The sequence below is a fragment of the Lepidochelys olivacea genome (genome assembly GCF_965140295.1).
Source record: "Lepidochelys olivacea isolate rLepOli2 genome assembly, chromosome: 1".
NCBI lineage: Eukaryota > Metazoa > Chordata > Testudines > Cheloniidae > Lepidochelys > Lepidochelys olivacea.
Window position 1 is genome coordinate 102,439,101 of NC_140411.1, and position 12,275 is coordinate 102,451,375.

Below are 12,275 nucleotides of genomic sequence, written 5' to 3' on the forward strand. Positions count from 1 at the left end.
CCATGGAATGATGGAGGAATGAAATATGTTGTAGCCATAAATTACTGTATTTATATGAGCTCATAAAGATTTACAAGCATAGCTCAAATGAATCAATTTGCAGCCACTGAAGTTCTGCCATCTCTGGACTACTACGTTCAACCTATCTGATCGGTCATACCATGTGACAGCTTTTAGTTTTTGATGCCCCATTTCCTTGATGGCTTTCTAGAAATTAATCAGAACAGAAATCCACCCAGCAGGAACAGTCTCAAAACTTCTTTTTATACACAGTGAACATAAGGGAACAAACAGCACATTTGATAAAAGTTTGCTCTTGAGGAGTTAGAAAGGTTCTTACCCAAATTACCATGATAACTGGCTGCATTTGGATTGGCTTTAATTGCCTTGAGGAACAAAGCTTCAGATTCCTGAATAATTTGGAAGAAGATGTCAACAGTATAGGTTACTCATGTAGTACACAAAATGCAAGTGCACCCAAGCACCACAAAGACTTCACAAATTGTATTAGAGTTGTAGCCATATTTTTTCTTCTATACAATACATTACCTCCCCACAATGTTATATAGAACACTGTCTGAACTTGTTGCTCTTTGGTGGCTGCAGCCTCCACTAAATATAAACTACACAAGCACCAACATATCACAGGCTTCTACTATTATAGCAGGCAACTAGCAGTACCCACTATGGTTAAGTTTGCAAAGCAGTGTACGTTTTAATCAAATTTCCCAATATTCCTAATGTTTCAAAATATTCACCTTTTAGGTAGAAGTTTTCCCTGCTTGTTACTGGCCCAAGATAATGTTCTATTTTGTACTGTTTTTAAGTTTTCAGCAAAAGCTTTTGCCTTTAAGTTACAGACTAACATGGCTGTTACTCTGAAACCTGTCATTCCTCCTACTGTTCTAAAAATTAACCACTTCTTAATTTTATTGACACACAGTTACAGTAAACACATCTGAAGCTGAGGTCTGAATATAATCCACATTGAGGAACAGTACCTCTACTTTAAAATATAAAAACTACAAATCACTGAAAAAAAAATCACTACATCTGCAAGTGTCCTCTGAATATTCCCACTTGTGGGATGTGCCCGCAGCACTGATGACATCTGGGAACCTTTTAGAAAAGCAAAGGCCTCTCATGGCACCAAATGTTCAGAGCCAAGATTATAAGAATCTGGTCAGTTTCTTAACCACTTCAAGTTTTGTCTTCCCCATGCTAGCTGCCAGTGTAGAGACCTTTGCTCTGTGTCCAGAGAATCCTTGTTAAAAATCATCATGGTTAAAAAAAAAGTTAAGTTCAGGTATATTAGAAGGGTAATTTTAGGTAGTTTCTGTGCTGCTGTACATTTTAGATTCTTGGACAGTCTCTAGCTCAGTTCCCAGGCAAAAGACGTAGAGAGAAAAGGCCAGCTGTAAGTGGTACGTTTCGTGTTCCTTGAGTCTGCGGGTGTAGGTAAGTGCAGACAGACAGACATGCTAGCTCCGCTCAAGTTGGAGCATTCAACATAGCAGCGTAGCTGCCGCAGCATGGGCACTAGTTTGGAAAAGCTGCAAGAGTATAATCCCGCCCAACCCCCTGGGTATGTATTTGGCAGCTCGCCCAAGGCACTGCCTGGGCTATCTCAGCCACATTGCTATTTTTTGGTGCTAGCTTGAGCAGAGCTAGCATGTATGTCTAAGTCTACCCAGACTGGGAATTGTACCTTCCAGCTGTTGTGTAGGCATACCCTAATGCACAGTTAAAGTCCAGTGCACCTCAGGAAAGGCCACTACTTCCTAGATGATTGTCTGGTGTATGAGGCCTTGACATCTTAGGCCCAAAAACCAAATACAGGCTGTCCTGTGAGAAAAGTTTTATAAACCACAGCCATGAAGGCCTACTCTGTCCTTACATGGGAACAAGCTACTGAACCATGCATCTGAATTCTCTCAAGTGGGGAAAACAGGCCTTTGGTGGCAGGATTGGCATCTCCATCTGTCTCCAAGTTCATTACACATACACACACAGCAAAATCCTCCAAACAAACTTGCCCTAACAGCAGAAGCAGGAAAAAAGTTAAAGATTAATAAAGTCACACTTCCCACAATGTTGGAATCTTGCTGCAATCTTTGCTGCATTATCCAATATGCTGGAAATTCTAAGATTTTAGTTAAAAAGTAGACTTCTACTTTTTCCATTGTGAAGATACAGCCATCAGAGTGCATAGATAAGCTGCTGCCCAGTTAACCCAGTCTTTCAATAAATTGTCATCAGCCACACAGTAGGAGCAACAAACACAGGAACTCACTCCTCCTCTATCCAAGTATTATAGAGTACAGTTATTGTGCATGGTGTTCTCCAGAAAACTTAATAAAACACGTTTGCAGCTGACTCCCATTACCATATGCCTTCTGGCACATACTTATTGAAAAAATTTTATTGCCATTGCTTTGCTCAGCAGTTAGTCGACGAGCATCAGATGATTAAAGGCAGTTTGAAGAATATCCCATTGCATTAAATAAACATTTCAGTACACTGGGCAATATTTCAGTTGGTCTGGACAGCCAAATCTTTAAATTTAATGTTGTCAGGATACTTGCAGCACTGTGTGTAGCAAAGGCTTTGAAAAAAGCATGTTGCATATTCCATCTGCTGCCAGAGTTGCAGCACAAAACGAGTTTGTTTTTACCTCAAATATGGAGACCCACTGAATTAGCCGATGGGGCTAACATCTTGTATTTCTAGAACAAAAACACTGTGGATAAACATATAATATACACACAGTTTCAAAGCATTAGAGAGCTTCCGAGATCTGTAGTTGCTTTGTTCATTTCAAAAAGGAAGGGAAACTAATTTGCTAAAACCAGGTCTCAATTAAGAAGTTCCATCTTTCGTATGCTTAGGAGTTACATTTCTGTAAGTCATCCGTTCTGGAAAAATGCATAGTGAATTTGAAACTACAGGGAACATTGCTGCAGTCATATTGAAAGAAAACCTAGCTTTCAAGCTGGCAAGACATTTCCAAATCAATAGACTGCTTCAAAAGGAATATGGATTGAAAAAACATGCTTAGTGTGCTTCAAGGGCAGAACTGACACCTTAGCAATCCTTATGCAGACACATTATTTATGAGAATATCTATCCATTAAGTGCTGGAAGCCATATCATCATTTAATCTTTCTCCCCAACACAAATTTCACTCAACATGTCTAGGCACTTGACACATTCTAATCTTGAATCTTTTCCCTAGAAGAGATCTCGGAGATACATCCCTTTCTCTCTGTCCTTACAGCTAGAACTCTTGTCGAGGCTCTCATCATCTCCCATGTAACCTACTGATCCCTAGCCTTCCTGATGCCTACATTCCTCCCCTCCAGTCCATACAGAACGTAGCTGCTAAGATCATTTTCCTTCCCTATTGAACAAACCTCATCAGTCCCTTCTCTGAATCTCTCCATTTGCTATCCCCTGCTACACCACATCAAGTTCAAGTTGCCTGTTAGTGCCTTTTAAGGCCCTACATAACTCCACACTTCCCCACTGATCATACTGAGCTTCTCATCACATTCTCTCCCACTACCACTTTCTGGTTCCCTCCACTCCACTAACAATGCTAATCTCAGAGCCCCATTTTCTCCCACAACCATCTCTGTAATTTCTTCCATACTACCCCACTCCAAACAGAATGACTTTCCTGAGCTGGTCATCAAAGCAACTCCCCTCTTTTCTTTTAAGTCCTCTCTGAAAGTGCATTTCTCCTGTGACAACTACAGCAAACTTGATAGCTTAGATACATGGCTCGGTTTCATCATCCTGGAAAAGGGCAAGAAAATGGAGATAAATATCACCTGACACTGTAATCGGTGAAAAAAATATATATATATATATATTCTATCCTGAAAGGTCTAGAGGTCATAAATGCTTCTCATTCAAGATATATTCAGGATGTTACTTCAGTGCTATATTATTGCTACAAATCAAAGGATCTTAGTGGAGCAAACATTTTTTATATGAGGAATTCAAAAAGCTTCCAGATTATACATCTCTTCCTGTCACTTACATTGCAGATGAGGAGGATGAATATAGAGGCAGTGAGGACAACTACAGTTATTCACAGTAGGTGGCTTATTCTTGGTAAATGATTCCACAAAATAAGACTAACTTTTGGCTCATTAACAAGCAAACATAACTCAAACCCTTTGTGACACATATGTAGAGCTGTGTGCCACTGCTGATCCATTTACAAAACACTCCACAGATGCATGAGTTGACTTTGATAGCTTGCTCCTAAACTACCCATTACAGAAAATGAGACCAAATGGAAAAGTTAATTGCATTTTTTCCTTGCTGCCCTTCCATTATGTAGTCTCCTGTTAATGTGCGTTTTATTTCTCCTTCATGCTGTAGGAATCGTGGCAAATACTGATGAGAATATGTAATAAAGAGACTGATTCTCATTACATGCGGCAGTCAATTACTTTTCAGAAACAAATGTCTAACACTTACCAGATGAATTGTGTTTACCCCCTTATTTGCAGAAGTTTTCTGTATGTCCAAGTACAAGGACTGGTTGGTTCTTTCGGTCCTGTCCTATCTACAGACTTAAATTCATTATCTGGCTCTCTTTCAAAGTACACACCACAGTGATTGGATGCCCCCAAGTATTTACAAATTTATTCTCATGACACAATGGGTGTTAAGGAATTATCTTTATTTTACATTTGGGAAACTGTGGCACAGAGAGATTAAGTATCTTGCCCAATGTCTCACAGGAGTTCTGTGGCAGTGTGACACTGAACCCTGAACTGCTGAGTCACAGTCCAGTGCCCTCCTCCCACAGATTTCATTTTTAAATGCAAACATTCAGATCACTTCCCCCTTTACATACCTTATATTTCTGTGATTTTCCCAGTACGTTTGCCAAAGAAAACATAAGAGAATGATCATTAGGTATCAGTTCCAGGGCCTCTCTTCCAACTGCTTCGGCTTGTGCTAAATTCCCTGGGAGCCCATACCGTGACGAAGGAGAGAAGGGAAAGAAAAGATAACTTTTAACATAGCTAATATTTTAGCTACTTCCACACTGTGAGCATATGTATACTGTATTATAAATAAGGCGATGATTCTGTCACAGAGGCCACGGATTCCGTGACTTTCTGGGACCTCCGGGACTACTTCTGGGGCAGGACTGGAGCAGCTGCCATTCCCAGGGCCGCCGGAACAGCAGTCCCCGGCCACCAGAGCAGCAGCTGGGGTGGGATGGGGTTGGGTTGGGTCAGCCCTCTCCCCCCGGGGCAGGAGCAGTGGTAGTCAGCCCCTGCCACAGGACTAGCAACGGGGCTGGAACAGCTGCAAGCCCCGGCAGCGCTGTTGTGCCTTCTCCCCAACCAGGCTATTTTTAGTAAAAGTCAAGAACTGGTTGCGGGAATTTTTATTGCCTGACTGGATTCACCACGCAAGCCACAGCCTGTGTGTTGCGCTCTAACTGCCCCACGTGGAGCCTGCCAGACTATGTTAATGCGCACTAGCTACCTAGAGCACACTAGCATACAGAGCAGTTAGAGCGCAACACGCAGCCTGTGGCTTGGGTGGTGAATCCAGGACCCCAAATTCCACTGACACTTGCAGTGATTTGCTTCCTATCAGACCCTCACTGCACAGGCTGTGGGAGAGGAAGAGGAGGAGCAGGAGAGGGAATGTGACAGAGGAGGGAGAAAAGAAAGAGTATCATCCTCTTGGGAAGGAGGTCCACACCTGGAATTGACCAAGGTAATTATGGGCCCTAGGTGACATAGGAGGGCAGCTTTCCTAGTGCCAATTCTCCTTTTCTCCCTGTTTGGGGGTAGAAGTCGGGGACACAGTGGCGGGGGGCAGGCCCCCACCTTGGCCACAGACAGGAAGGGGCAGGAAAGAGATCCCTGTTTTTCTAGGGAGTGAGGAGAGAGAGGTCCTGGTTTCTTTGGGGTGAGGGGAGCAAGGGAGAGAGATGTCCAGGCATCCTCCATTTTTTTTTCATAAACATCCCTAAAAGTCTCTGAGCCAGGTTGGTATTCTTGCTAGCTTCAAGGTTTATAAGAGCTGTTATGTAAGTAACCATCAAAACCATTAATATACTGTACCTGTATTATCAAGCAATATAATCATGTTGTTCCAAGCCAAACTATGCTCTGGTTTCAGAACTGTAGCATTCCTCCATGCGTTCAATGCATCTATGTGGCGATTCAAATCTGCATACTGAAAGTAAGGCAATCCACAGTAATTACATCCTGCTTTACTTTTGTCATAAAGTTCATGCTAAAGATGGTACAGAGATACTCATGTGTCTTGTTCATTGTTCCCCAGGGTCTTTTTTCTGAAACATGTATGTAGTATCAGAATGCTATCCCATTCAGCAGACAAGGGTGCATTGAAGAGCGGTGGTATTTTTAAATCTTTAGAGATAATCCCTTTTTATGAAAAATTCATATTTTCCTTTTGCTTTTCTGGTATGACTTGTTTATGGTTTTTAGATATACATGTGCCTAGAGGAAAAGGATGGGCATACACTTTTTTTTTTTAAATCTAAATAAAATATTGAGACCAATCTGCATTGAACTTTTTTTTCTTTTTGGTATAGCTCTGGTTACACAACAGGTTGTTGAAATATACTAATTTTTTTTAGAATTGAAGCCAACATTTTGAAAAGTGACTAGTAATTATCTCCTGGAGAAAAAGGCAGCTTTGTGAAGCATAGAAGCTAGATTTTTCCCCAATATATTTGTATTTGTATGTTTTTATATGAAAAAGTAATGACAAACTCAGGAAGCATGCCTCTTTTGTAGATGAGGGAGAGGTAGCTTGGGGATTGACAAGAGATGGTGTTATAAAACATGAGATCACCCACAATCTACACTCAAGCAAATCTGAGTTATTGTCAGTGTTGAGCAATAGCTGGATTTTCAGTGTAAATTCTGCTTTATCACAATTTAAATAACTTTTTAATCATATGCCACAATTTCATTAAACAAAAAAAATAAACACTTACCAACCGTCCTAAATTGTAGTAACAATCTGGGTATTTTTTCCTGTGTTTAAGTGCAGTCCAGTAGCTTTGCTCTGCCTCTTCAAACCTTCTTAAACTATTCTGTACTATTCCTAGATTCATCCATGCAGCAGCAAAATCAGGCCTAGGCAATAATTTTAAAATACATTTTAGCATATGGAATATAAGATCCCATTGTACTGTTTGTTGTGAGTTGATGCAACAATGCTTGCCATTCTTTTAACATACTGTATTTGTACAGCTAAGGAGAGCAGCCCCTCTGCTTCCTGGAGCTCATTTCTTTCTTTCAAGATATTTCCAAGGTTGTTCATGGCGTGTACATATTTGGGGTTCAACCTAGAATATAAGAGAAACGTGTTACTCGTAGGGAAACAAGGTACTGTAGTCATTCCCTTTCCTTTCAGCTGGATGATTAGTTATGTGACACTGCAACATTTTGCAGCTGAAATCCCAAAGTCAACATTTTCTCAGTCTTACTATGCCTGAGAAATTAAATAACTGTTAGGATAGCTTAGTGAAATAATAAATTGAAAATACCTTACAGCTTCCCTGTAGTATTTGATTGCAGCTGTTTGGTTGCCTTTATCAGCCAAGTTTTTGCCAACATTGTAGTGCACCTGAAAAGACAGATAAAAAAATTTATCCAAATGTTCCAGACAGTCAGATATATCGTGGGACCAAGTTGCTACAGTTTCTGGCTGCAAAATCAGAATTCATTGCTTTCAGTGCTGAACCTTTCAATGGCTACTTTTCTTTTTTCACGCTTTTAAGACTTCTTTCCCCCATGCTATCAGTCAGGGATGGGAAAGGTTCCAGTTGGTTCCTGAGATATGGACTATCATGAAGAGGGCACAAAAAAGTCTGACGAAGAAATGGACAAGTAGGGATACTTATACCAGCTACGATTAGCAAGTCTCTTTGCTTCCTGATATTGCAATAAAGTCACATCACTTTGTGAGATTATCCCTTTTAGGATGGGGGAAATAAGAGGTACATTAATGGGAAGCTATTTTCCAGCCTGATTAACAGCTAGATTGCACCATGTAGGCATAGCCCATTTCAAAGGGCAGCAAGAGCACCAACAGGCTCCCAGGCACACACAGACATTGATGAAGTACAGCTTACTTCTTCCATGTTGCCAGCCAGTCAGCTTGCTGGCCATTGCACAAGAGACCCATAGACCAGCTTTCTGGCCACCCTTGTGTCTTCCAAGGGGAGTAAGAACAGAGTAATACCTTCCTGCCACTGAGCCCCAGAGTTGCAATTCTGCTTGGTTTGGTGCTCAAGGGGAGCTCCTGATACTGTCCCCTACCCACTGTGCACCTGGGTGACGGCCAGAAAAAAAAAAAATCTAACCTTTAATAATTCGACAGACTATAATATTTTAAATTCTGCCTTCAGAAACAACTGCCTTCAATGGGAATATGCATGCATGCTCCAGAAGAGCACTTTTGTTTCCTGTTTAAACATTTATGAGCTGATGTAGCATTTCATTGTCAAATCAGTACTAAAAGCAAGATGTTAACTGGAAATGACCTATTATATTATGCCCACACACTCCTTTACCAGTCTTAACAGGTAATTATCTTATATTAATAGCTCCAAGAGAAAAATTCCTTACAGCTGTGTAACAGCACAGTGCTCTCTAAGAGCTGGGTGATTGGAAAGGTGTAATCTAAAAATGCACTGTAGTATTTTAGAGATACTGAGGGTCTACTGCACAGCTGATATAAGCCAGCACGGCACCATTGAAGCTAATGGAGCTACCCCAATTTATACTAGCCAAAGATCTGACCCTGTATAGTTATCTTTGCATAATATACCAGTGGGATTAGGAAATCAGTACAAACAAGTATCAAGCAGGCAATATAACTGAATACTGTTGTACAGTAGATTGATACTGAAGAATCCCATGCACCGCTACAGACTAGGGACCGAATGGCTAGGCAGCAGTTCTGCAGAAAAGGACCTAGGGGTTACAGTGGACGAGAAGCTGGATATGAGTCAACAGTGTGCCCTTGTTGCCAAGAATGCCAGTGGCATTTTGGGATGTATAAGTAGGAGAATTGACAGCAGATCGGGGGACGTGATCATTCCCATCTGGAGTACTGTGTCCAGTTTTGGGCCCCACACTACAAGAAGGATGTGGAAAAATTGGAAAACGTCCAGCAGAGAGCAACAAAAATGATTAGGGGACTGGAACACATGAGTTATGAGGAGAGGCTGAGGGAACTGGGATTGTTTAGTCTGCGAAAGAGAAGAATGAGGGGGGATTTGATAGCGGCTTTCAACTAGCTGAAAGGGGGTTCCAAAGAGGATGGATCTAGACTGTTCTCAGTGGTAGCTGATGACAGAACGAGGAGTAGTGGTCTCAAGTTGCAGTGGGGGAGGTTTAGGTTGGATATTAGGAAAAACTTTTTCACTAGGAGGGTGGTGAAGCAGTGGAATGCGTTACCTAGGGAGATGGTGGAATCTCCTTCCTTAGATATTTAAGGTCAGGCTTGACAAAGCCCTGGCTGGGGTGATTTAGTTGGGGATTGGTCCTGTTTTGAGCAGGGGGTTAGACTAGATGACCTCCTGAGGTCCCTTCCTACCTTGATATTCTATGATTCTATGATACACAGTGCTTGAAACACAGTGCTTGAGAGAGAAACAATGTTATTCCCCTACCCAAAAGCAATGTTTTTGTCCAACTGATTCCTCTGTTTTTTCAGCAAAGGGCAGTAAAAGTGGCAATATGACATTTTAAAAAAAACAAAAAACCTCACACATCCTTCAGTTGGAACACGGGTTATATGGTATACTACATTTTATTCCTTCTCCAACAAAGTAATGTCTGCTCAGGAGTACAACCATCTTTCCTTTCAGTCGTGAAAGAAAATCAATGATCAAATCTGATATTAAAAGGGGACACTTTATTTATATTCTAAATAAACATAAAAACAGCCATACTGGGTCAGACCAAAGGTCCACCTAGCCCAGTATCCTGTCTTCGAACAGTGGCCAATGCCAGGTGCTCCAGAGGGAATGAACAGAACAGATAATCATCAAGTGATCCATCCCCTATTGCCCATTCCCAGTTTCTGGAAAACAGAGGCTAGGGACACCATCCCTGCTCATCCTGGCTAATAGCCATTGATGGACCTATCCTCCATGAATTTATCTAGTTCTTTTTTGAACCCTGTTATAGTCTTGGCCTTCACAACATCCTCCGGCAAAGAGTTCCACAGGTTCACTGTGCATTGTGTGAAAAATGTGTTTGTTCTAAACCTGCTGCCTATTAATTTCATTTGGTGACCCCTAGTTCTTGTGTTATGAGTAAATAACACTTCCTTATTTACTTTCTCTTCACCAGTCATGATTTTATAGACCGCTATCATCTCCCCCATTAGTCATCTTTTTTCGAAGCTGAAAAGTCCCAGTCTTATTAATCTCTCCTAATATGGCAGCCGTTCATACCTCTAATCATTTTTGGTGCCCTTTTCTGAACCTTTTCCAATTCCAATATATCTTTTTTGAGATGGGGCAACCACACGTGCATGCAGTATTCAAGATGTGGGCGTACCATGGATTTCTATAAAGGCAATAGAAAATATTATATCTTATTATGTATTCCTTTCTTAATGATTCCCAACATTCTGTTCACATTTCTGACTGCTGCTGCACATTGAGTGGCTGTTTTCAGAGAACTATCCACAATGATTCCAACATCTCTTTCTTGAGTGGTAACAGCTAATTTAGACCCCATCATTTTATACATATAGTTGGGATTATGTTTTCCAGTGTGCATTACTTTGCATTTATCAACACTGAATTTCATCTGCCATTTTGCTGCCCAGTCACCCAGTTTTGAGATCCTTTTGTAGCTCTTCGCAGTCTGCCTGGGACTTAACTATCTTGAGTAGTTTTGCCAAATTTTGTCACCTCACTATATACCCCTTTTTCCAAATCATTTATGAATATGTTGAATAGGACTGGTCCCAGTACAGACCCCTGGGGGACACCACTATTTATCTCACTCCATTCTGAAAACTGACCATTTATTCCTACCCTTTGTTTCCTATCTTTTTACCAGTTGCCAATCCATGGATTCCCTCTTATCCCGTTACTGCTTACTTTGCTTAAGAGCCTTTGGTGAGGGACCTTGTCAAAGGCTTTCTGAAAATCTAAGTACATTATATCCTCTGGATCCCCTTTGTCTACATGCTTGTTGACCCCCTCAAAGAATTGTACTATATTGGTGAGGCATGTTTTCCCTTTACCAAAACCATGTTGACTCTTCCTCAACAAATTATGTTCATTTGTGTGTCTGACAATTTTGTTCTTTACTGTAGTTTCATAAAGTCTGTGATGCTTTCCCCTTCTGTGAGGTTGTTTTCAAAGACCCTGTAAACAAATATGAATATAAAGGAGACAATTGAAGTCAGAGTACAAAATTTTAGGGTCACAAAGATGAATTCCCAGTGTCATGCTGTGTCCAAAATGCATAAATTGGAATCTCCAGTTGGATTAGAGAGGTTATGTTACTTCTATATTTGGCACTGGGGCAACTGCTGCCGGAATACTGTGTCCAGAATTCAAGAAGGATGTTGATAAATTGAAGAGCTTTCAGAGAAGAGCAATCAGAATGATTACAGGATTAGAAAACCTGCCTTACAGAGATTGAGCTCTTTGAGTCTATTTAGCTTAACAAAGACGGTTAAGAAGTGTTGATCACAGTCTACAAGTACCTACCTGGGGAACAAAAAAAATTGACAATGGGCTCTTCATTCTAACAGACAAAGGTATAACAAAAGCCTATGGCTAGAAGTTGAAGCTAGACAAATTTAAATTGGAAATAAATCATAAATTTAAGAATGAGGCTAATTAACCATTGGAACAGTTTATCATGGGTTGTTGTGGATTCTCCATCGCTGGAAATTTTTAACTCCAGACTGGATGTTTTCCTAATAAGCTATGCTCTATTTCAAAAGGAATTATTTGAGGGAAATTCTATGGCCTGGATTATACAGGAAGTCAGATTAGATGATCACAATGCCCTTCTGGTGGCAGAATCTATTAATATGACTCTCAGGGCTTGCCTACACTACCGCGTAAGTCCATACAATTTATGTTGCTCAGGGGTGTGAAAAAGCCGCCCCCCACCGAGCAACGTAAGTTACATCAACTTAAAGTGGTGTCTATATTGCGCTCCTGTCAGCATAGCACGTCTTCACCAGATACGCTATAGCGGCAGAGCTGCACCAAC

At 41.0% G+C, this 12,275-nt stretch overlaps 1 protein-coding gene across 4 annotated transcripts in view; it reads right to left on the reverse strand.

Moving 5' to 3' along the window:
* The window catches only part of TMTC4 (transmembrane O-mannosyltransferase targeting cadherins 4), a gene marked incomplete at its 5' end in the record, with an annotated part of 63,040 nt that overhangs the window by 6,648 nt on the left and 44,117 nt on the right, over positions 1–12,275 (reverse strand). For 3 of the 4 annotated variants that reach the window (XM_084627561.1, XM_084627560.1, XM_084627562.1), the window contains 6 exons: positions 341–410; positions 4,874–4,986; positions 6,105–6,219; positions 7,010–7,151; positions 7,256–7,363; positions 7,565–7,644. In XM_084627561.1, the coding sequence (XP_084483687.1) occupies positions 341–410; positions 4,874–4,986; positions 6,105–6,219; positions 7,010–7,151; positions 7,256–7,363; positions 7,565–7,644 (628 nt within the window). Of the gene's footprint in view, positions 1–340; positions 411–3,913; positions 4,987–6,104; positions 6,220–7,009; positions 7,152–7,255; positions 7,364–7,564; positions 7,645–12,275 lie in introns of those variants that run through there. The other variant, XM_084627563.1, reaches the window with a different exon arrangement.